This window comes from Callospermophilus lateralis, chromosome 16 (assembly GCF_048772815.1).
Source record: "Callospermophilus lateralis isolate mCalLat2 chromosome 16, mCalLat2.hap1, whole genome shotgun sequence".
Lineage (NCBI taxonomy): Eukaryota > Metazoa > Chordata > Mammalia > Rodentia > Sciuridae > Callospermophilus > Callospermophilus lateralis.
The window spans coordinates 29,458,859-29,485,199 of record NC_135320.1 but is presented as its reverse complement, the minus strand read 5'-3'; the positions used below and the strand labels follow the sequence as shown (position 1 = coordinate 29,485,199).

At 38.1% G+C, this 26,341-nt stretch overlaps 1 protein-coding gene across 1 annotated transcript in view; it reads left to right on the top strand.

Moving 5' to 3' along the window:
• The first annotated feature begins 13,223 nt into the window (after window positions 1-13,223).
• Rab2a (RAB2A, member RAS oncogene family) overlaps window positions 13,224-26,341 on the top strand; it is an 83,448-nt gene continuing 70,330 nt past the window's right edge. The window contains exon 1 of the mRNA XM_076835979.1: window positions 13,224-13,363. Coding sequence (XP_076692094.1) covers window positions 13,318-13,363 — 46 coding nt within the window. The 5' untranslated portion in view covers window positions 13,224-13,317. The remainder of the gene's footprint in view (window positions 13,364-26,341) is intronic.

Genomic DNA, 26,341 nt, shown 5'->3' with positions numbered 1-26,341 from the left:
ATAACTGCAAATGTTTGTTTAGACATGTGAAAAACATTTGCCCCCATGGTAATATGAGCTATGTGATATATATTGTTATTTATCTCTAGCTCAGTCAACTCCCACTAGTTCCTCATTCAAATGTCCAATTGCTCATTTGATGTCTCCACTTGAATATTGTTTTAGTCTATTTTCTGCTGCTATAAGAAAATGTCAGGCTGAATAAACTATAAACAGTAGGCATTTATTAGGTTCATGGTTCTAGAGACTGGTAAGTCCAAGGGCATGGCACGACATCTCACAAGAGCAGAGAGAGTATAAATATGCAAGATGGTGGGATGGGGCAGAATTTATAACACACACACCTAAACCTCTCCCACAATAGCAACCTTAATTCATTCAGGAGGGCAGAGTCACCCCTTAAAGGCCTCACCTCTCACCTGTTAAAATAATGATTAAATTTCAATATGAACTTTCATAGCACATAATCTACTAGCATCTTAGTTCTGTTCCAAACTGAATCTGTGATTCGCTCCCTCTTTCCCATAGGCCTGCTCTTCTCTTATCACAATTAAATACATTATGCTCATCAGAAAAAAAAATAGTTAGAAATCATAATTGACTTTTCTCCTTCCTAGTCCTTCCACGCACACTCTGTCAACAAGTTGGATTTGGGGGTGGTACATGTATCTAAGTGCCAGAAGGAAGTTATCTGGTTAAATGCCTCAGGAAGCTAGGGTAGGCAGATACTTTCCCTTTTGCTTCACACACACACACACACACACACACACACACACACACACACATACACACAAAAGAAAAAAAGAAATTCACTCTTCTAGAAGTTCACCTCCCTAAAAAACATTAGCCAAGCAAAAGTAAGAAAGAAAAGAGCAAGTGCCAAGTGCCTAATTTGCCTAGACACCCATGGTGATTTGGGGAAAGGGACAGTCTAAAATAGCAATATCTCCTCTTTTTCTGACTCCTCGACCATTCTTGCTCTCAGCCAGCCTCCTATGGCCATGAGACCAAAAACTAAATAAATAAATACAGTTGGCTCTCCATATCCAAGAATTCAGCATCTGTGGATTCAACCAACAAAGAACCAAAAATACTGGGGAAATAAGTTGCATCTGTAACTAAAGATGAATAGACAATTTTCCTTGTCATTATTCTGTATAACAGTATACAGTATACAGTATAACAACTATTTACATAAAATTGACATTATATTAGATACTAAACACAATTGAAAGATAATTCAAAGTATAGCTGAGCATGGTGGTGCCTATAATCCTAGCAACTTGACAACTAAGGGAAGAGGATTACAAATTTGATACCAGTCTGGGTAACTCAGCAAAAAGCTTGTCTCAAAACAAACAAACAAACAAAAACCAAAATGGGTTGAGATGTATCTCAGTAATGTCCTACCATGTACAAGGCCCTGGGTTCAATCCCTTGTACCAAAAAAAAAAAAAAAAAAAAAAAAGAAATGTTTGCATAGTCTACTTATAACTGCTATGCTATTTTATATAAGGGACTTGTGCATTTTCAGATTTTAGTATCCTTAAGTCCTGGAACCAATCTCCCATAGATACTGAGAGGCAACTGTGTCTTTGTGCTTCGGAATTTAAAATGGGCAAGGTGTTACTAAAGTGCAGGAATCAGGGCAGGGGTTCCTTTTCTCAGAGTCCAAAAAAAGCACTGAGACTATTATTGCTATACTTTGGATCTGGAATGTTCCCTGAAGACTCATGTGTCGAAGGCTTGGTCCCTAGCTGGTGGTGCTATGGGGAAGTGGTGAAAACTTTAGGGAGTGGGGCCTCACAGGAGAAGGTTGGTCACAGGGGGTGAGCCTTTGAAGGGTTTTTGTTTTTGTTTTTGTTTTGGGGTTTGTTTGTTTGGTGGTGGTGGTGGTGGGGTTTTTTTGTACCCAGGATTAAACCACTCAGTCACATCTCTAGCCCTTTTAAAAAATGTTTTGAGACAAGGTCTCCCTTAGTTGCTGAAGCTGCCTTTGAACTTGTGATACTACTGCCACAGCATTTTCTTTTTTGTCCTAGAACTTGCTTGCACTCATGCTCTTGCTCTTTTGCACATACACGCAAGTGGACTCTATGTCGCCCTGCCATTGTGCTTCTTGGTCACCAGGAGGTGAGTAGCTCTTTGCTCCACCACATATTTTCTGCCATGACGTCCTGCCTCATCACAGGTCTACATCAGTTGGGCCAAGCACCTATGATCTGAAACCTCTGAAATCATGAGCCCAAATAAATCTTTCTTGTTTTTTTTTTGGGGGGGGAGGGGCAGGGGACAGAGGGCAGTATTTTATCACAGTGACAGCTGACTAACATGATTATTAATTTTCAAATTTTATTTCTTCCTTTAAATGAACTACTGTTCTTGGTGTGTTCTGCAAAAAAACTTCTATAATTTAATTCTGTATAACAGGGTAATTTACATTAATTATATCACTCATCTTGATTTCTTTTATTGCATATTCTATTAGTCTTTATGAGTTCTTTGTTTCTAATAGAAAAAAAGGGTTTTAGATTTTGTTTTTCATGCTGCTGGGGATCTATCATAGGGCTTAAAGCATACCAGGCAAGCACTCTACCACTGAACTAAATCCTCAGCCCCAAATCTCTAAGTCTTTAACAAATAAATTAAGAGTCTTCAACTTATTATTTCTAATAGAAACATTTCAGTGTATTTAATATTTATATATTTATATTGTATTTTATATTTATTTATATTTTGTATATTATATATTTAAGCTATGTAAGTTTTTGAGTAAATTTTCATTTTATTTGTGTTTGAATTTTCTTCCCAGCCTATGAAAATACATACTTGGAGTTGAAAACCTTTATAATAAGGTAGAACTTCTAGTAACCCGCATACATTTGGACATTGCAATTGTGATAGGCAGCAATCTAAGATGACTCCCAAGGTCCCCATCCTCCGGTTTACACACACTTTCTCCAAGTTGCTCAGTCAATCACTACTTAGGTACAGCTATACAGGGATTTTGCTGTTTATTTATTTGGTGTTGAGAACTGAACCCAGGAGTACGTTAAAATTTGAGACAGGGTCTTGCTAAATTGCTGAGGGTCTAGCCAAATTGCCAAGGCTGGCATCAAATTTGAAATCCTGCCTCAGCCTCCTAAGTAGCTGGAAAGGCATGAGCGAGCCACCACACCCAGTGTTATAAAGGGATTTTGTAAGAGGCAAGTAATTTTCCAAATCAGTAGATCTTAAAATGGGGAGATTATCTTGGGTGGGCCAGAGTAATCAGCTGTGGCCTTTTTAAAAGACACACCCTACTTGACAGTTTCATAGCAAAAAAAGAATTTTAAAATGAGGGAAACTCCCTATGCTGGCTTTAAAGATGAAATAAGCCTTGTGCCAAGGAATGCAAGTGACCTCTAGTTGCTAAGGGTAGCTCCCACTAACAGCCTGCAAGGAAATTAACAGTGAGAAACTGAGTGCTAACACAACATGTGATATTGGGAAAAGACTCCAAACTGCAGATGAGATGGCAGCCAAGCCTTATGAAACCCTGAATAGAAAACTCAGCTACACCATACCCAGACTTCCATCCTAAGAATTGTGATAATAACTAGTATTGGTTTTAGTTACTAAATTTGTGGTAATTTCTTATTTAGCAATATAAAACTAATCCAATAGGATGTCATTATATTAAGATATGATCCCTTCATCATAGGATGCTGTCAATCAGCACAGTAGAGACTGCAGTATTCCTGGAACCCATTTCTACACCAGATAGCTCCTTATAATAAACAATATAGACACAAGTGACCAAGGAAATATATTCTATATAACTATTATACTCCCAATTGATAATCTCCTGTAGATCATTATCATTAAAAAAATCTAAACACAAGGGAAACTGTAATTGATTAAAAATTAAAATGAGAGACATCAGAATTAACTGAGCAAGGTTTAAATATTTTACTTTTTACAATTTTTATTTAAAAAATAAAATTAATCATGTGGTGGCCTTGAAAGAAGTTCATGCAAATGAGGAATCCTGAGCTTAAGCCTCATTGACTTCAGAGTAAATCTCTGTCTCCATTCTTAGCACCTGACATATAAATATCAGGTCTCAAATATTCTTTCTTATATGTGTTTTAGTCAGCTTTTTCACTTTGTGACTAAAAGACCTGGCAAGAACAAGTTGAGGAGGAAAAGTTTATTAGAGGCTAGTGGGTTCAGAGGTCTCAGTCCAAAGATAGCCAGCTTCATTCCTCGTGGCTCAACGTGAGGTAGAACATCATGGTGGAAGAATATGGCAGAGGGAAGCAACTCACATGAAAATCAGAAAGAAGAGAGACTCCCCTCACCAGATACAAAGCATGTACTCCAAGGCATGGCCCCAATGCCACCTCCTCCAGTCACAACCTTCCATCTTCAGTTATCACTCAGTTAATCCCATCTGAGGATGACTCCACTGAGTGGGTTTAGGCTCTTATAACCCAATCATATCTCCTCTGAACCTTCTTCCATTGTCTCACACGTGGGTTTTAGGGGACACCTCACATCTAAATCATAACATATAGTTACATTAAATTAATCCTTCCATAGATTGTACTTAGGTGACTTGGTGAGTTTAAGTTTTTGAAAAAGTCTCTTTACTTGAAGGATGCCTATAAACTGAGTTCACTTTCAATATTCTGTGTCCTGAATCATTTATAATAAAATATATACTACACACATACATACACACACACACACACACACACACACACACACACTCCTCCCTCTCTCCTTATCCTCTCTCTCTCTATCTATATATCTATATCTCTTATCTATCTATCTATCTATATCCTCCATACTCTGCTTGTTTCCAGAGAAGAAAAGGTAAACAATTCATTTTTGTATTTCAATTAGTAATTTGATAACCTCATTTTATTTTTTAAAAAGACAAAATAGCTTATCTTAAGGTTCATATCAGACTATCTTACCTTTAATGTTTGGATTTAGTGTCTGAAAGAAAAGAAGCAGTTTACAGAAATGCATTCAATAAATTCACAGAGTAGAATCTAGTCCAAAAGAGGTTTTTTCCTATAACCAATTTTTCCAAAAAAGAAATGAACAAAAAGTATACTTATGTCAACGCTGAACAATCTACTCTTTCTAAAACATACTTTTGAATTATAATTTGTGTCAAATGCAATATGAAGAAAGTTAAAATGCCAATCTACTAAGAGTAAAAATGTTCTCTATCCTTAGTTGATTTTATTTCAAGACAGGGTCTCAAGATCCTCCTGCCTCAGCCTCCTGAGAAGCTTGGATTACAGGTGTGAACCATCACATGCTCTGTTGTAAACATTCTTGAGACTTGATCTCCAGATTCCTTAAAGTGAGAAATTCCTTCAAGTGAGATTTTCTTAAAGAGAGGTAGAAGATTGGTAATGATTCCTGGCACAAACCAGACCTAAACTTGATTTTTAAATGTGAGTCCTAAAATATAATTTCACTTTTTAAAGAACATACTTATTCTTTTAATAATGACTTTTTTTGTTGTTACTTTGAGATGAAGTCTCATAATACTATGCAGGCTGCTCTTGAATTCCTGAGCACAAGTGATCTCCCGCCTTAGCTTGCAAAAATCACTTACTTTTAGAAAATAAGTTTGGAAAAATATACTCCTGTTTTCTTTAGGTTAGAAGTAAGAATACATTCCAATTCTCATTCCAATCCCAAATTTTCCATACCAAAGGATTCCTACCAGTCAACACAAGACATAGAACACATTAAAGATAAATGGAGGGTTAGGGGTGTAGCTCAGTGGTATAATGCATGCTTACCAGGACCCTAGGTTCAATTTCCAGCACACACACAAAATAAAATAAAATAAAATAATAACTGGAGAGTAGGGTTTGAAATACTTGCAAGGTCTGGTCTCTGTTGCCAAAAACAAATCAACAATTCAGACTATAAATATTGCTGATGTTATATGGTTCTATAGTAGTCAGCCTTTTAATACACTTGGATACATGTGTAGAGAATCTTCGTTATGGTTTGGATTTGAGGTGTCTCCTGATAGATCATGTGTGAGGCAATGCAGGAGTTCAGAATTGAAATGATTAGATTTTGAGAGTGGTAAGCTAATCAGTGGATTAATCATTTGATGAATTAATAATTTGCATGGATTACTGGGTGGTAACTGCACGCAGGTGGTGGGATATGGCTGGAGAAAGTAGGTCACTGGCAGGGTTGGGGGAGAGGTGGCATGCCCTTGGGGATTATATTTTGTCCCTGGCTCCTCAATCTCTTGCTCTGCTTCCTGGCTGCCATGAGCTGAGCAGCTTTCCTCCTGGATGCCCTTTCACCATGATTTTCTTCATCATCCTGGGCCTAGAGCAATAGAGTTGGTTAACTATGGACTGAACCTCTGAAAACATAAGCCTAAATAAACTTTCCCCCAAGGTGTTCTTTATAGGTATTTTAGTCAAAGCAACAAACAAACAAACAACAACAACAACAAAAACTAGCACAATCATACGCCTGCAGTTTAGTACATAGATTTCTCCTAGTAATAAAGTACTTTTCAGAGTGTCTTCAAATTTCTCTCCAGTATTTATATTATGTAAACAACCAGAATTATTATCTTTATTGAACAGATGATGAAAAATTTGGAGAAGAATTTCTCAAGGTCACCTAGTGACATGGAAAAGACATTAATTTAGGCTTCCTGGAATCCAATGTTGGGCCTTTCTCCAGAGCACTTCTTGATTGAAAATACAAGGCAAATCTTAAGGACTTACCAAAAAATAATTAACACTATTCCAGTTCTTAACTCACTTTAAAGTTTTTAAATAAGATAGTCATTCAAAATATTTATATAGCTGTATTTTAAAGCACTATTTTATAAAGTGAACTTTTAAAAAATTTTTTTAGTTGTCAATGGACTTTTACTTATATGTCGTGCTGAGAATTGAACCCAGTGCTTCACACATGCTAGGCAAGCGCTTTACCACTAAGCTACAATCACAGCCCAAATGAGCTTATTTTTATCCAGTATTAATTAGTCCTCTGATACACACATCTATGTTGGTCCCTTCTTTACTATGGTCAACTCACTGATAAAGATTCTTCTCTCATCTGCACAAACTCATTGGTTAATTAAGTATTGGGGGATTGAACCTAGGCCTCACATGTATCAGGCAAGTGCTATCCCATTGGTGTATGTCTCTAGTCCTTTTATTTTTTATGGTTTCTTATTGTTTTTTGTACTGGAGATTGAACTCAGGGGCACTCAACCACTGAGCCACATTCACAAACCTATATTGTATTTTATTTAGAGACAGAGTCTTACTGAGTTGCTTAGAACCTCACCATTGCTGAGGCTGGCTTTGAACTCACAATCCTCTTGCCTCAGCCTCCTCAACTGGGGGATTACAGGTGTGTGTCACTGTGCCCAGCTACTCCTTTTATTTTATTTTGATATAGGGTCAAACTAAGTTGCCTAGGCTAGTCTGGAACTTATGATCCTCCTGCTTCAACCTCCCAAGTAAATTGGGATTATAGGTATGCACCACTGTGCCTGAAAGAAAGTGAGTTTGATAGCATTAATTTTTGATTGTTCAAGTAAATTTTTGAAGGAAGAGCAGAATAGAATAGAAGGGGCAGATATAGGTCTTGAAAAGAGAAGTCAAAACAGGGACCACTAAGAATGTTGCTCAATTACAATAAAAATGGTAGGTCAGGCAGAGGAGAAAAACAAAGGGCAATGAAGAGTACTGATGCATTTGAAAGGACTTGTTAAAGCAATAACTATAAAAGTTTAAAAACTATAAAAACTGAGCCTTGAAGGCTCAGCTCAATTGACTCTCCCTTTGTAAAATCTACTGTCATTTCCCAGAACAAAATCCCTCCCTAAAATAATATAGTACTTCTGCTGTAGCCTTCATCAGGCCAAAGCTTCTCATGACTTAGCAGAAAGGGACTCTCATCTCCTGTAAGACCGGTCAATGTTGGGGTCATTTAACTCCTACAGTTCTTATTGACTAGTTGGAATAGAGGAAAAGGAATGAGTGAAGGCAAGGGACAACGGCTTCAGTGTTTGTTATCTACTGTGTGTCTGATGTTGTGCTAAACACACTATATATATAATCTCATGGGAAAATTAAGCCTTGGAGAATTCAGTAATTTATCCAAGATCACTCAACAGATAAGGTGAAAATCAGGATTTGATTCTAATTTTTCTTCCAAAATTTGTACTGAGCTTAATAAGTGTTTGCTGGAAAAACAGTCTGTCATGGTATTTAGAAATGACTGAAAGAAGGCATTTCACAGTAGTTCTTAATTATTTCTAGGTCATGATTCTCTGCATGATTCTCTCCCATAAAATTGCACATATTGCAAATACATACATCATTTTGCAAGCCATTTTAGAAGGGCTGGCTACAAAACCATGGAAGCCAAGGTAAGAAATTCAAAATTGCAGTCTTCCAAATCTTTCTACTACCTCAACCCTCCCTTCTCTTTTTCACAATCTGAGAGTAATCAAACACAGAGGAAGTGAAAACATGCAAGTTTAGTTGGGAGCAGAAAATGTTCAATTGTAATATAGTATTATACTTTGAAATGTCACAGAGAACACTGAAAACTGTAGTCTTAACAATCTTTATATTTCACAGTATAACCTTCTGACCATATGACCGAAGACTGTGACGACATTATTGGAATTCACACACAGTGATAATAGCTGAAAATCAAATAGAATGGAAAACTCTGAATATACTACCATTTAAGAAAAAAGGAGTTTTCTGGGGATATAGTTTGGTTGGTTGAGTGCTTGCACCACATGCACAAGACCTTGGGTTCAAACTCCAGCACTAAAAGATTTTTTAAAAAGTGTGTGTGTGTGTGGGGGGGGGGCGTATTTATGTCACTTTATTGAGGGAATTTTTTTCTGGAAAATGAGTTTGGATTTTATGGGCTAAATAAAATGTTTTAAATGATATTTATGTGGTTTTATTTATATCTTGTATTGTTTCTAAGATTTAAAAATGTTTATATGGTGAGAGAAAATATCACAAAATATCATGACCTACCTGTGGGGGAAAAGAGACTTAAAATATAGCCAGGAATGAAGCTTATTTTTAAACATGAATTTACAAAATGTTTAGATCCTTCCTCCCTCAAAGCTTTATGTTGTTGGTTTTTGTTTTTGTTTTTGTGGTCCCAGGGATCAAAGGAAGGACTGTACACATGCTAGGGAAGTGCTTTATCACCGAGCTACACCCCCTAGCCCATCCATTATCTTATTTGATACTAAACTGACTTTGTGAGGCAGTTATAATCCATATTTTCCAGGTAAGAAAACAGGTTAAGGGAAGAATTTGAAAATCAAGTCCTTACTCTTTTCATTCTTTGCAGCAAATGACTATTACAGTTCTTAAATACAAATACATAATGCATTTCAGTTCTATGTGGTAATAACATACATTTGATGCCCTGACATTTTCACGAGGGAAGCATTATTACCTCCTTTACAGGTGGCTTTAGATCTGGAGGTTGGATAGACAGAAAACTAAAGAACTTCAGACATGGAATAGCACTTTTAAGTAATAAACTTTAGCACCACATCGAAGTACTTAGAGATCAATGATTTGTCACAATCACCCAGTCAGTGGTAAGGCCAATGCCAGAAGCCAGGTTTCCTGAGTTCTTTTCTTTACATTGAGTATCTATTTCTAAGATATTTGTTATATACTGTGTTGGTCAACTTTTCTTTTTTCTTCTTCTTCTTCTTTTTTTTTTTTTGTACCAGGGATTGAACCCAGGGGCGCTTAACCACCAAGCCACTTCCCCAGTCCTTTTTTATATTTTATTAGAAACAGGTTCTCACTGAGTTGCTGAGGCTGGCTTTGAACTCATGATCTTCCTGCCTCAGCCTCCCGAGCTGCTGGGATTACAGAGAGGCATGCACAGCTGGTCAACTTTTCATAAGTACCTGAGAAAAACAAATTAGGAAAGATTTATTTTGGCTCATGGTTTCACAGGCTTCCATCCATGGTCATTTAGCTCCATTGCTTTGGGCCTGAGGTGAGGCAGAACATCTTGGTACAAGGACATGGTACCGCAAAGCTGTTCACTTCACGGCACTGGGAAGCAGAGAGAGGGGAAGGAGCCAATGAATAGATACAGTTCCGAAGGGCACATCCAAAGTGACCACTTCTTCCAACCATGCCCATCAGCCTATAGTTTCTACCATCTTCCAGTCCATTTGGGACTGATGAAAGGATTAATATCAAAAGAATTAATCCACTGATGAGAACAGAGTCTTCATGATCCAATCACTTCCCTGAAATCACACCTCTGAACATTGTTTCAGACCAAGTCTTCAACAGATGAGTCTTTGAGGGAATACTTGATATTCAAATAATAATATATAATCTATTTTGACTTTCTTTCCCTTCACATTTTCCCTTGTGGCTACTAGGTAAAATTCCATATATGTATTAAGGAGGCAAGGCCAGATTAATGGCATGGTATAAGGGACTTCTCCAGCAAGACATCTCTTTGAACAACAGGGGTATGAATGTTCTTGGTTCCTAAAGATGGTAGGCTTATGTAACATCCTGGGAGTTGTCCTGTTAAGCCTGCAGTGGTAGGGCTGGGGATGTGGCTCAGGCGGTAGTGGGCTCGCCTGGCATGAGTGGGGCCCGGGTTTGATCCTCAGCACCACATACAAACGAAGATGTTGTGTCCGCCAAAAACTAAAGAATAAATAAATATTAAAAAAAAAAAAAAAAGCCTGCAGTGGTAAAGGCCATTCCTCTGAGAATAAGAACTTGGTTACTTTATCCATCATACAGGGAAAACCTGGGTGAAGCCACTCAAGAAAGAAAAAACAGCCTATGGAACCTGAAGTTCTTGGACACACACCTCCTCTGCTCCAATCTAAAGACAAGTGAACCTGATTATGCAATTTTAGGTTAACTTTTCATGTCAAATTCTTGTGTCCTGCCTGGCTATTTTGGAGTCTGAGTCTGAAGGAACTAAGTTGAGGTCAGCCTGGATACCTTAGGAAGACCCTGTCTCAAATTAAAAAAAAAAAGCTTGAAAAAGGGTTGCAGATGCTGCTCAGTGGTAGAGCACTTGTTTGGCATACAGGAGGCCCTGGGTTCAATCCACAGTCCCACACATAAAAAAAAATTTAAAAAATACATATTACTGTGTTCTATCACTAAATCTTTAGTCAATTCCCTTCCAAATAGTCCAGAAAAACCTTGTGAGTTCATACTTGGCAAGCCATCCAACCATTCAGGAACCAACCACAGCCAGCCCAACACAGTGGTGTCAGTAGTAATCCCTGAGATCAGTAAGGAGAGATCCCTAGTGGGAAAAGAGTATATTAGGCAATAAGAACCAGGGCCACTAAATCCCAGTCACTTCTCTTCCATCAATGATTCTCTTTCCATTGCCAACAGCAAATGTTAGTAAATTAGCTTCTTTATGAAACTTCAGATTTTAGCAAATTAATGCAACTTGAAATTTCCTGAATGGATCCATGAATCTTTGCATATTCTGTTCTTCATGCTCAAACTTTGGTTACTTTCCCTAGACTTTTGTCCATTTGATAAACTCTTATTTAGCATTCATATTTCTGAATGAATGATTCATAATTCAAATACAATCTACTTTAGGTAATCTTTGCTGGTAACCTTTTTTTGTCACCAAACCCAAACCTGTCTTCCCTCCAACCCTCCCTACCCTTTTCCCCATTTTGGCTATGTTGGGGATCTAAGGGCCTCGGGCATGCTAGACAATGGCTCTACCACTAAGCTATGCTCCTGGTCCCCAAACCTGGACTTCTTAAAATGTGTGTCTTCAATTGCTATGCCTAGGAGTGCGTGAAACAGTATGCATTGGTACATTAGTTGAATGAATGTCATTTTGCTTTTTCCTTTAACAGTTTTCAGTAGATAATTCATGAACCCTGCAAAAAAGATTCAAACTGCACAAAAAATTCAGTGAAAAGTATAATTTTCTCCCCATTCTCATCTCTTCCCTTAGTCCCAACCGCCCCCCTCAAGTTTATTATGCACATATGGGTATTTAAGTGTATTCCTTTATCATTCTTTTATACATGGTAAACAAAAATTCGGCTGCAGATGCAGCTCAGGGTAAGAGTGCTTACCTAGCTTTCCTGAGTAAAGAAGCCCTGGGTTCAATACTCAGCACTACAAAACAAAAACACCCATATTCAGATAAAATAACATATACGTTTTATGCACATGTACATAAACTTTGTGTGTGTGTGTGTATGCTTTAAAATGTTAGGTGCTGCGGGGGTGGGGGGCTCCCCTAGCACATGCTAGGCCCTGAGTTCAATCCTCAGCACCACATAAAAATAAATAAAGGTGCTGTGTCCAAATACAACTAAAAAATAAATATTAAAAAAGTTAGGCACGTCTTATACATTTATACACAAGAGTTTGATTTGTATTCACGTAAGATAAATCAGGTTTATTTTTAAAACTTGAGGCAGTGTAGTATTTCATGGAAAGGATGTACGACTTACTTCCATCTCTGGTTTATAGTTTCCAATTTACAAAAAACTACTTCCATTACTACTCTCAAGGCCCACAAACAGAAATATCAACGCCCCTCACCCCACTGTCAGTGGCTCCCACATTATCAAATATCTTTTCACCATCTCAGGGCAGGACCATCCCAGGGCAGGGTCCTGAACCGAACCGAACGTCACCCCTGCCTTCCCACAAAGTGCCCGGGCCTCACCGAAGGGCAGAAGGCTAGTCGCCCGCGCGCGGATTACGACGGAGCCGAACAACCCCCACCCCCGCCGCGGCTCCGGCCCCAGCGTCTCCGGGCCGCCTTAGTAGCCAGCTCAAACGTGCCAGAACAGGCGCCCGCCTCGCCCCGTTCAGGGTCGCAGGAGACCCGGCGCAAGGGGCGCGGCTGGCTCGGCGCGGGGCGGGGCTCCGGCGGGGCTAGGCGGGGCTCCGTCCGGCGGGGCGCGGCCGACGTGCAGAGCTCCTCCCCTTTCCTCCGGCGGCGCCGGCGGCTGCAGCACTTCCGGGTCGGCGCGGAGGCGGGGCGGAGGCGCCGAGGCGGCTGTTATTGTTCGGCTGGGCTCAGCCGGGCGCTGTCTCACTCGGCTTCGCGGGTGTCAGTTTGTACCGCTTCCTCTCGGCCCCTCACTCCCAGCGGCTGACGGCCACGGCGGCGACAGCGGGCGGGGCCTGGCGTTTCGAGGCAGCGGCGCCGGGGTGAGGGGCGCGGAGGAGGAGCAGTAGCAGGAGGAGGAGCCGTGTGCCCTGGCACCGAGCGGCCGCGGCCATGGCGTACGCCTATCTCTTCAAGTACATCATCATCGGCGACACAGGTGAGGGCTTCGGGCGCGGCCCAGCAGCTGTCTGCGGCCCTTGGGCCGGGACCGAGGGGCAAACGGCGCCTTGCGGCGTCGCGGGCGCAGACTCCACCCGGCACCTCCCTCCCGGCCGCGCCGCTCCATTTCCGCAGTGCTGGAGCTGGTGACGTGGGCACTGGAGCGGCCGCGGCCTGGTCTGGCCAGGCCCGGTCCGCGGCCCCCGCCCGGCCAGCCCTCCAGCCGAAAGCCGCGGCGGCCGTTTGCGATGCCGGTTTCGGGAGACTGTGTGACAGCAGTGCCGCCCGGCACCGAGCCGCCAGGGCCCGTCTCAAATCACTGCACTCCGTCTCTAGGGCCTCCTTTCTTGGGTCTCTTCGCGGCCCCAGAGAAATAGGGAGGCAAAAGAGAGCAGAAGGTGATGTGACCCTAGTCTTGATTTTTCTGATTAGTCCCATCTTCTCCGACCTGCACGCACCCGCCCAGGCCTGAACAAGGCGCTCCCTTGGTGTAGAACAGCCAGCTGAATGGAGAAGAAACCCTTTTTTTTTTAAAAAAAATTATTATTTTTAATACCCTCAACTCCCAAGTCAATAAGTTGCATCACATGAATAAACGAGTGGGTAATCCCTTTCGGGGTCATTAAAGCACCAAAGAGTTCTGGCTACTTTTGCCACGTGTAAACTGGGTTTTTTTTGACCTGATAGTAATGCAAGGCCAATCACTGCTCTGGGTGCGTGCGTATGTGTGTGTATGTTGGGGACGCTATTTCAGTCGTGTCAAGTCTTGGGTCGTAACTACTAATTTTCTGGTGACCTCATGTCCATTAGAAGCAGAAGAAAAGTCAATTATTTTCAATTAAAATAACATCCTAGTATATTTCACAAATATATCAGCAAACTTGTAAAATATTTTTAATACCTGCGAATATGGCATTACTTGGAATCTAATAATAAACATAAGACTGTTCAGGTGTTATAACTATTAATATACCAGAGTCTGATTTCAGTGGTTACTCTTGCACAACTTTGGACCCCTTGCACAACTTTGGAAATGTAAGCAGCAACTTGTAGTTGTGCTAATATGTAGCAGGTTCTATAAGTAACTATGGAAGCATGTTGTTTGCTGCCTAAGAGAAAAACTTTCTTCTATAAATGTGCTTTTTTTCAGCATTTTTGGGTGGGAGTGTTGCATGTGAATGGAAACTGATGGCTTTCTATATAAAATCCTGGGTAAAAGCAGTGTTTTCAAAATGTTTGGTAACAAAATGTTGTGGTATATTTGGAAAGAAAGGAGGGTTCTAAAACCATTTAGATTATTTTAAAAAATGAGATTGGGAAGGTGTCAGATTAACTATAAGATGAGTAGGTTTGAGAAATGGAAGAGTAACAGATTATTTTAGCAGTAGCAAACATGCAAGTTTAGACTTTGCAGATTACCTTTCAACTTTTTTTTAATTTTATTTTTGTGGTAGTGATACTGGAGATCCAACTCAAAAGGACCTCCTCCATATGAGGCAAGTGCCCTACCACTCAACCACAGCCACAGCATTTCAGCTTTTTTTTATTGAGGACCTACTATGGGTAAATAAAGGATTGTGCAGGGAGAAGTGTGGCTATAGTATTCACAAGTTAGTGTTCCACCCTCATGAAATATGTACTTGTCCAAAAATTCCCTATGCAGTTCAAAGGGAAGGCATACCTTTCTCTGCATTGCTGCTGTTAGGCATTGAATATTGGATACTTGACTCTGTAAAGTAGCATTTTCTCCCCACTGTCATTCCACCAGTACAGTTCACTTGTCAGTTTAATCTTTCTGAAATGTGTCAGGTGTCAGGAGGCAACTTCTTTGTTCCCTCATGGTTTTTCAGCTTGAGCTTCAATAAATTCCATATTTTAGTTCCTATTTATTTTTCTAGCTTTCTTTCTCTGTGTTTCCCACCTTGCCAGTAGAGCCAATGACTGGTTTCTGGGATTTTCCCCAGGCCCTGCTGCTCCCTCTTCTTGGAGTATCTTCTTGTCACAGATTTTTTCTTGAGAAAATCTGTCAGTCCTCCTCAGTCTTATCCAGGTCTTCTGTAAGGCCTGCAGAGTCAGCATTTATTGAGCTCTTACTATAAGCCAAGATTTTCCTAATGTCTGGACTGGAAGTGACTGCCACTTTTCTGCATTTTTATTTCTTGTTTTGTATCATTCTTCTGATGTTAATCCTAGTCTGTTTTGTTTTATGGGTAATTGTCTAGGCATCTCTATTTGATTATGTATTTTTTTAAAATTTTATTTCTTTTTCTTTTCTTTTTTTTAGTAGTCGTGTTTGAATAGCATGCCTTTATTTTATTTATTGCTGTATGGTGCTAAGGATCAAACCCAGTGCTTCACAAATGCTAGGCAAGCACTCTGCAACTGAGGTATAGCTTCAGCCCTCGAACATGTACTTCTTGAGGGTAAAAAAGTGTTTTGTCTGACTTTTGTTTCAGGGAAGAGCTAGTATTAAGTAGGCCTAATATATTTAATTAAATTAATACAGAAGAAGCCAAAAAGTCCACTATATTCCTATTAGTATACATTAATAACTCTACAGAATTTTTTTAGTCAAGTCTACCACTTTCTTGCTTACTGACTTTGACCCAAATCCTTTACCATTTCCTTAATGCAAATTATACCCATAGTTGTAATGTGACTCTCCCCACCAAAAGATGACATTAAATCAATAGTTTGAGTTCCATCTTGATTTTTTAAGAAGTCATAGTGTGAAAAACATGCAACTTAGAATGAAGGAAATCACTAATTTTCCTGTCTTTCACTTTCCCTAATCTTGAAAATAGTCATTCTTAGCCATTCCTCCTCTTAGTCCTATGTGTTATTAAAGGATAAGTGCTTTGATTTCTCAAAAGAAAGAAATCATGCACATTTTTCCTTTTTAGGATTCCCTCTTTTAAGGAAGGTGCTATTAACACTTCTATATTATGATATTGTTGAGTTGTTTTTTTACAGTAAGACCAAATGCAGCTAAATGTAGCTTTTATTTTCATAGGTAATGTCTTGTTTCTGAAAAATAATTTAGGAAAATATGTCATTTAAATCTAGATATAAAGTGGAAAGTGCAAGCCTGGCCTAATATTATAAGCAGATAATTATCAAGAGAAAAATTATAATAAACCCGTAATTTGTTGCTCCTAAAATTCTGGCATCTGTCTACCATTTTAATCTCATCACTAACCAGGCACCTCAGCCAAGCACTCAGTCAGGAACCAGGTTGTACCCTTTTATCTGAAATGCCCCTTCTTGTCCCACCTGGGGGTGAAGGGGGGATATTATGTCAGAACCTTGTCACCTGGCCAGTTCCTATTCAAACTGTTTTTTGTTTTTTTTAATTAGTCAATGTTTTTTAAAGATAGAAGCAAACTCCATTTCTTTTCCTTTTTCTTTTTTTTTTTTTTGGTAGTGCTGGGGATTGAACCCAGGGCCTTATGCATGCCAGACAAGCACTTTACCAACTGAGCTATATCATACCCAGCCTCAGCAAACTTCATTTCTTTCTGTTGAATTATATTCTTTTCTTTTTTTCTCTACTCTTTCTTCCTACTCCCACTTGCATTTTAAATAACCCTTTTGTTAGGATAGCTTTTGATTTTGTCTTAAATATAAAGGCATGCCTTTTGGTGAATTTTCTTTTCTTTTTTTTTTAAATAAATTTGCCTGCCATCAGGGAAGTTGCTGCAAGGCATAACTGCAGAGGTGATGTCTGAGCTGAAATTAGAATGATGTGTGTGAATTTGCCTTATGGGCAAGAGGGAATGTTTGTATCTCAGGGAAAGTACATGTTTGCAGCTCAAGAGAGTAACCTGGGTAAAAGATTTGGGTGCTTATCACAAAATGAAATCATTATTATCTGAGAGTTCATGATCTGAACTATTGAAATTGGGAGGTTTTGTAGGGAAGCAAAAAATCTCATAAAAAGCAAATAGTTATTAGCGAGCTTCCACTCACTGATAGTTAACCCCAAACTTTCTTCCCTGCATATTTCCATCCACTTCCTTTAGCATCAGGATTTGTTGATTATAACATGGTTCAAGTAGTTAAAGTGAAATTACATATCATACAAAAAAATGAAAACTGTTGTTTATTTGGTGAAAATTATTTGGGAGATTTGGTATACAGGCAAAACCATTGACACACAGGAATCTGACAGAGTTGCCCTGCTAGAATGAAGTACCTTGTGGTCATTCATAGTGAATATTGACAGAGGAGAAAGTGTAATTGTGATGGGAGCATTATCAGGAAAGGAGATTAAGAAGGAGGAATCAAAAGAGAAAGAGAGACAGGACACAGTCACAGACTTCACAGAGGAGTCAGATCCCAGAAAAGCAGATAACCAATGTCAAATGCAGAAGCCAGGGATTGTTGGTTAAAATGTTAGGAAGGCAAGAGTGCTTTGCCACACTGTTAGATTTAAGAAGTGAATGAGAAGCCAGGCATAGTGGTGCATGCCTGTAGCCCCAGTGGTTTGGGAAGCTGACTCAGATGGATCATGAGTTCAGAGCTAGCTTTGGCAACTTTGCAGGACCCTGTCTCAAAATAAAAAGGGGCTGGGGATGTGGCTCAGTGGTCACACACCCCTGAGTTCAAGCCCTGGTATCAAAAAAGTGTGTGTGTGTGTGTGTGTGTGTGTGTAGAAGAAGAAGAAGTAGATGAGAGAGAGAAAGCAAGTAATAAAAATGTAAGGTATAGTTTCATTTATGTTTTTTTTTTAAAACTGGATTTTTATTTATACCATGTAAATATGCAGAAAACATCTCAAATACACATTTAACAGTTACAGTGACTTCTGGGGAGGAGAATAAAATTGTATGTTTATACTGGGAAAGTTGGTATTGGTGAAATGGGGCTTTCTATATTGTGGGATTCCTCACAATTTTTTTTTTCTTTAAGTTTTAAGCCATATCACATATGGTACAGGTACTTTTTTTTTTTTTTTTTAATAAAGGGAGTATTGGGAAGTTAAAACTAGAACCATAGTATGAGCTATTTCATTGAATACAAAGTGTGAAAGGGAAGGAAGGAGTGAGATGTTTAGACAGATAATATCCATCTTCCTTGTCGAGTGTTCTTGTCCTTTTTGTCCCATTCCAGTCCCTCTTTACCATGAAATTAATTTTTCTCTTGTATCTCTCCCAGTGTTCCCTCCCCTCCATGTTATCTCTAGGTCGTCTCCTCTTAACAGTAGCCAGTAATTTTGCTGTTTTCTTTGAACAGACCCAAATTTTACCATCTCAGCTCTTTTCTCCTCTCCTGGCCCAGCTTTTTATTCTTTGCTCATCCTGTTTCTGCAAGGCTATGTCCTTTGCTACAAAGATTACAGCCACATGTGAGCCTCCCTTGCCTGCTCCCTAACTTGTAGTTTTCTACATGAAACTTTTTCGCATAATTTCATCAGTTCTGTTTATTTGCAAGTTTTAAAATACTCTAGATTTTAGCTGTTTTTCTCCATGTGTAAGTAATAGATGTCTGGCAAAAAAAAAAAAAAAAAAGATTCCCTCTGCTACTGTACACAGATACTTACCCTCTTTTAATTCCTGTGGTGTTTCTCAATTTTGGTCTTCTCAGATATTACATTTTAGTAGCTTTACAGTAAATCCTAGCTATATTTTTTTAAAATGTATTGTTTTTAGTAGTAGTACTACAACATTCTTCTGCTGGTCAATCATAGTCCTTTTTTTGCCTATTTTTTCTAAAATGAATTCTTCTTTTCTTACTGTTAAACTTTCTCCTTTCAAACTTTTTCCTTTCTGGAATTTCATTTTAGTAATCCCTAAAGTATATCCATCACATTAGCTTTTCACAGTGTCTTGGTAGTATATTCTCATAAGGAATACTTCACACATTTTATAGTTCCTATTTCACATTAAAGGCTTATTATCTTTTTTTTTTTTAATTAACCTTTATTGGGGCTGAAATTGTGGCTCAGTGGTAGAGCATTCACCTAGCATATGCGAGGCCCTGGGTTCGAGCCTCAGCACCAAATAAAAAATAAATATATAAAATAAAGGTATTGTGTCCAACTATAACTAAAAAATAAATATTAAAAAATGAAATAAATTAACCTTTATTTCTTTTTGTTGTTGTTTTTAATATTTGTTTTTAATGTGGTGCTAAGGATCTAGGCAAGTGCAGTGGTAGCTCTGGAGTTGAGCTACAATTTGAGCTGAGGCTTGTTATCTTTTAATCCTTCTGTACATCTTTAAGATTAATATTTTACAGATGAAGAAACTGAGGATGTTTGGAACCAATTATTTTTGTAAGAAAAAATAGAACAAAGTGTACCATGCCCTTGAATACAGGATGGCTTCACTCTATTCCCCTTTTAGCTTCCCTCCTGCCACCTCTTAGTTTTTCATTTTCATAGCTGTGATGAAGCTTTATGTTTCTTCAGTTCTCGTTTCAAAATGTTTTCAGGTATTGATGACAGTTACTGTGTTTATGGCCAAAACTGAGGAAGAGAGGGAGAAAAATGAATATTGATGTCTACATGTTGCAGCCAACTCCTTCAAGACAGGATAGTGTCTGGCACAGAACTTGTGCTTCAGTGAATGATGAATTTGTGTGTTAGGTAGGCTCTGCTGAGAAGACTGCATTCTTTGACTAGTTTATTCCTACTTGTTTCTAAAAGGATTTAAGGGCATGTGTATAAAAATTTATAATTTTTTGAATGATAGTGGTAAGAAAAGGTATGTTTTATAGTGCTACCATAACAAACTACCAGAAAATTAGGGGTTCAAACAATACAAATTTAACTTGGGATTGATTCGGTAGTTCGGAAATCCAGTATGTTTCACCAAGCTAAAATCAAGGTTTCAGCAAGGTTGGATTTCCTTTCTGGAGAGTTGTTGCTCATTCAGATTGGCAGAATTTGGTTCCATGTTGTTATAGAGCTGCCATTCATCTTTCCTTGCTAGCTATCATCTGATGACTTTAGCATTTAGAGCTTATGGAAATATCTGCATTTTTTGGTCAGTGGCCCCCTTTTTCCACCTTCAAAGGCAGCCACAGTGAGCCATATCGTTCTGTGTTGAATCTTTATGATTCATCTTGGGTTATCTCAGCTCTCTAATCTAGGAAATGTTCTTCACTTTTAGGGACTTGTGATTAGATTGGGCTCACCTGGATAATCTCTCCGTCTCAAGCTCTAATTCTAATCACATCTGCAACTTTCACCTTATAGTGTAATGTTTTCATAGGTTCCAGTAATGCAGGTGTGGACATCTTTTGGAGGGCCTTATTCAGCCTACAGCAGAGGCCAAAGAGCAAATGAGATAGTATGGTTAATCAAAAGGGACATTCATTACTACCTGAAGTGTATAATACGAAGTTGTACGCACCTCTTTGAAGTGGACACTATGCTTAATGCTAAGCAGTGCAAAGAGACAATCCTAATCATTTACCCTACTTACAGTCTCCATTTTTTAAAAGTATGTCCGTGCATATACTTAACTCCTGATATTAGTTTTATAGGGCGTATTCTCTGATGATGTAACTCATTAAATTTGAATAGTAATGTTACTGAAGTTTCATACTTTTTACATGAGGAAAAGGAGACTAATAGTTTTATCATGCTGCTAGTAACTGACCAAGCTGGAATTTGAACCCATCTCTTTCTGACCCCAAAGTCCATGATCTCTTCCATATCATACATACTTCTTGATTCCCACAAATTTTATATCAGATCTCTTCCTTTGGCCTTCTAATTGTTTGTTCTGCTCAGTTGCTATGGAGGTACGTAGTCCGTAAATTCCCTTTACTTAGATAAGACCTTTACTCATACAAAACAGAGTAGAACTGCCTTGTAAAAAACTCTTTATCAGCTATGTGACATGGGCCACTTTCCTGAATCTGGTGTCTTCATCTATAAAATAGGACTGAATAAATGAGATTAGATGTGTAACAGTGAGTTAAATAATAAATGGTTAGTATTTCATATTTACTTTTTATCCTGCTTCCTTGAATGTTTCTGTAATTTCCCCATATGCATTTGAAAACCTAACCCAAATTTGACCAATGCTATAATGTCTGAATAATGCTGATCAAAGCAAAAATAATTTATTTTTCTTCTTTGTGTACTCTAATGTGTTGATCACACACGCACATGCACATACCCCTCTGCTTATCTTCCTCATTTGTGGCCTTCTGGTACTTGAAGGAGTCTGCTATCCTTCACTCTTCTGTTTCTTTTCTAGTTGATTCTGGTATTTTCTTATACCTGCCCTATTCCTTGGTATCTAGATGTTTTACGGAAGGCTATTTACATTAGTGAGATAGTTTATCAAGATTCATTTTATCCCAGGTTTATATATTTATAGCAACTCTGCTTAGTTTAATGGATCTGACCATCTAAAGCCATAGTGATTTATAAAGATTGACAGTTTTGTCCTAGGATCTATTTGTTGCAAGGAACAGAAACCCACTAGCTCAGAAAAGAAATGTAATAAGAATTTAAAGAAGGTTTATATGAATCCAAGAAAAACTGTGTGTTAGCTTCTGTCACTGTGACAAATACTAGAGAAAGTCAACTTAAAGGAAGACAGATATATTTTGGCTTACATTTTCAGAGGTTTCTGTTCATGGTCATCCGATTACACTGTCTGGGCATGTGGTGACGCAGTACATCATGAAATCATGTGGAGGAGCAAAGCTTGCTTTTTTTTACTGTGGCCAGGAAGCAGAGAAGGAGAAAGCACGTGGGCAGAAGGGACCAGAAGTAAGATATACCCTTCCAGGGCAGCTCCCAGGGACCTACTTCCTTAAACTAGGCCCACCTCCTACAGTTTTCACCACCTCCCAGTAATCCATTCAATTATGAACCCATCAATGGGTTAATCAGTTGATGAGATCAGATCCCTCGTAATCCAGTCACTTCCCCCAGAGCCGCACCACTGAGGACCAGTCCTTCAGTACATGAGCCTTTCAGGGACAGTCAGAATCCAAACTGCAATACTGTGTAAACACATCTTAGGCATCTGAACACTCTGAAATCTTTGTTTTTCACTTTTGGCTTCTCTCTTAATCCTTGATATAATTTAGAAATGTGTGTTTGAGTCTTTTTTATATATTTATGTTTTTCCAATCTTTCCATTACTGAATGCTGACTTTATTTTACGTAGATCAGAGAATATAGACTGTAAGTATTGATCTTTCAGTTTTATTTTATTTTGTTTTGATTTGTGTGGCATGCTGGGAATTGAACTCATGCCTTCCAGCTTGCTAGGCAAGCACTCTATCACTGTGTTACATCCCCAACCAATTTGTTCAGTATTTAAAACTAATTTTGTAGCTGAGTATTTGGTCAGTTTTTGTAGATGTTCTATATGTGCTTCAAAAGTATATTGTTTGTGTGGTGACTTCAGGTTCATTAGATTAGCTAATACATGTCCATTAGGACAGCTGTTGGTATGGATCATATCTTCTATGTAGTCATTTGTCTCCTTTTTTTTTTTTTTTTTAAGTTTTGGGGAGAGATGGTAAAATTCTCCATAAATCACTTGGCCTTTGGGCTGAGATCAAATATAAAAATCCAGTTGGGTGTGGTGGCACATGCCTATAATTTCAGCAGCTCGGAGGTTGAGGCAAGAGGATTGCAAGTTCAAAGTCAGCCTCAGCAAAAGCAAGGCATTAAGCAACTCAGTGAGATCCTGTCTCTAAATAAAATACAAAATTGGGCTGGGGATGTGGCTTGGTGGTGAGTTCAATCCCGGTACCTCCCCCCACCAAAAAAAAAAAAGTCTAAAAATCCATTTTGAAAGAGTATTTCTTGTAGTTCTATCAGATTGGTCCCCTCCCATAAATTTGGGGGCTAATTCATAAGGTAGGTATAGAATCTGGAAACCCTCCATCTTACTCAATTATTCCTTTGTCATTGTTTCCCTCAACTTATTACTTAATATGACATTAATTTTGAATATTATCTGAATGTGGTGTGTGCTTCTTTTTCTTACTTTTTTGATTAATTTTAGAAAATAAACATTACTGCTATAGTTGAGACCACTTATATACCCTTCACCTCTCTTTCCTACAGGTAATCTCCTGAATTTAATGTTTATTATTCCTGTGTAAATTTTCAGATAGTTGCTATATATATATGTGTGTGTCTGTAACAATATATAGTATCTTTTGTAATTTTTTCCGAATCCATATTAACAGGATATTACTTTACTTTCTCTGAAACATTTTTGTTCAGCAGTATTTTGAGAGGTTTATGTATTAATGCAGTTTGCTCTGTTTCATTGATATTAATTGCTTGATTGGTTTAATTACCACCACCCCTAGTACTGGGGATCGAACCCAGGGTTTTGGCATGCCAATTAAGCACTCTACCACTGAGTTATAGGTCCAGCTATGATTGGTTTAATTTTAATTTTGTTCTGTTTGCTATACCACAGTTTTCCCTATCCCTTTACGTATAGTACTTTAGGGTAGTTTGCTTTTGTTATAAAAGAAAATACTACGTAGATTCTTCTTGTGCTGCCTTTTTGAGATGTGTGTTATAGTTCTAGAAATATACCTTACATTGGAATTGTGAGTAGAAGATATGTACATCTTCAGCTTTACCAACTGATCTGTCTTTCCAAAGTACTTATCAGTTGACTTTCATTCTATGTCATTTTTTGTTTTGTTTTTAGAGCCTATGGTTTTCTTTGCAACTCATTGTTTTTGTTTTGTTTTGTTTTTTAAATTCAGTCTGAGGTTCTGTGTTGTAAAGGGAGAATTTAATGCTATTACATATATATTGTAATTATTGAATGGATTTACTTCTACTATCAGGTACCACCCTGGCTCAGTCAGATGAGTAAGGATCAAGGCATAGATCACAGGTATGCCCACTCACCATGGGCTTTTGATTAGAGATAGGTGTATATCCCACACAAGAAGCAATGTGATAGTCACATTTCCCATGATGTATAATGTCACCTCTTCTAAGACATAGTAGAAAATAATCTAATGGATTTTGGAATCAAACAATTAATTCCTAAGTTTTCTGTTTGAAAATTGGTATAGTACCTGTGCAGTGTACCCCTATCACCAAAACACAAGGTCCCATTTTCCCCACTAACTTTGTAGCTGTCTTTGAAATTCAAATGTCAATTATTGGTTTTCTTCATTTATTTATGGTTGATATGTCAATGTAAGTAGTTTATTCATGGTTGCTCTGCTGCCCCCAGTATTATTAAAATTGATGGATGACTCTCCCTTTTACATTTATCCATTCTTAGCAATAACTGCTATGTATCTAAAAGTCAAATAATATATTATTCTAAGTCTTCTATGGTTATTTTAGCTTAGATAGCACTCTTATAAATTTTCCAATAGTCTAGTATTTGTAATTAGAGCATTTTGATTAGTGTGGTAGTTCTGCTGCTTGCTTATTTCTTTGGTCAAGTTCAAACCTCTTCATCTTTAGTGTTGCCATCTAGAAAAGCCAATAGTGCTACCTGGCTTATCTACTTTACAGGATTTTTGTGAGCTTGAATGTAAATAATATGTACAGTTGCCTTATAAGCTGCAAAGTGCTGTATTAATAACATCTTAGAGATAATTTTTTTCTGTTGAACTTCCTAAAATTAAGTTAGGAGGGTGAGTCTTGCCTATGGAAAAAGCTGTTCTGTTGACTTTAAACCGTAATTGCTTGATTTGAAGGAAATAGGATTATGTGGAAACTATAAAATGGCAGCTCTTTGATGCAGATGTCCTCATGAACCACTTTAAGATTTAAAAGACTGTCAAAATGGAGGTACTATTTTTTTTTTTTTAACTAGTCTTCAGGAATGATATGACCAGTAGTCATCTTCTATGTTGATTTCTTCTATGCCCACTCTTGTTGTTTTTGTGATACCACTTCATTGATTTCTCTTAATTTTGGAGAGAGTCAGCTTTGTAGATTACAGAAGTTTTGGGTATAAATGAACCTATTGATCATTGCTTTTTTCTTTTTTTCTTTTTTCTTTTTTTTTTTCTTTTCTTTTCTTTCTTTTTTTTTTTTTGATGGTACTGGGAATTGAGCTACATCCTCAACTCTTTTTTATTTTGTTTTGACATTGGGGCTCACTAAGTAGCCAAGGCTGACCTTAAACTTGTGAACATCCTGCCTCAGTATCCTGAGTAGCTGAGACTACAGGTGTGCATTATTGATCCTGGCTGATCAGTGCTTATCTTTTTGGATAAAGCTTTATTTAGTGTTAAGAGTATATATGACCCCCAGCCCGCCCCCGCCCCCCAAAAAAAGAGAGTACATGTCCCAGATCACTTGTACTCAAAATGTAACTTGATACAAAAAATTAATAAATAGCAAATGAGTTACCCATTACAAATTGAAACAGTAGTCATATGCCTGGTGAGTTGATTTACTGTTCCTACAAGTAAAGGTATTTGCTAACATTTTTTTTTTAAGGATAATCTTTGTCACTAGGTATAGAAATTCTATTGGTTTCATAGCTGAATATGCTTATTTTAATATTTATTTTTTAGTCATAGGTGGACACCGTACCTTATGGTGCTGAGAATCAAATCCATGCATGCCAGGCGAGCACTCTACCTCTGAGCCAAAACCCCAGCCCCTGAATGGACTTTTAACTGATTGAAAAACTATATCCATAAAGGGCTGTCCAAGTACCTAAGCTTGAGGGTACATGCACCTACATGGTTATGGTTTGTTTGGTTTTTGTTTTTTTACATTTAACATTGGCAACATTTTAGATAAAATTCATAATAGTTGAAAAAGCTAGTGTGTAATGTGAATTATAACAATCTAAAATGGCCTTGGTAACTAGAGTGATTGGCTATACTTAGTAAAATGAAATTAAATAAAAATTAAGTTAAAACCCTGTATTTACTTTAAAAGTAGCTACTATATCCAAGCAAGATTGAAATCTCCTGGTTAGATAATAGCACATGTTTAAAAACTTTTAAGTTTTACATGACTTGATTTGTATGATTCAGACTAGTAGTA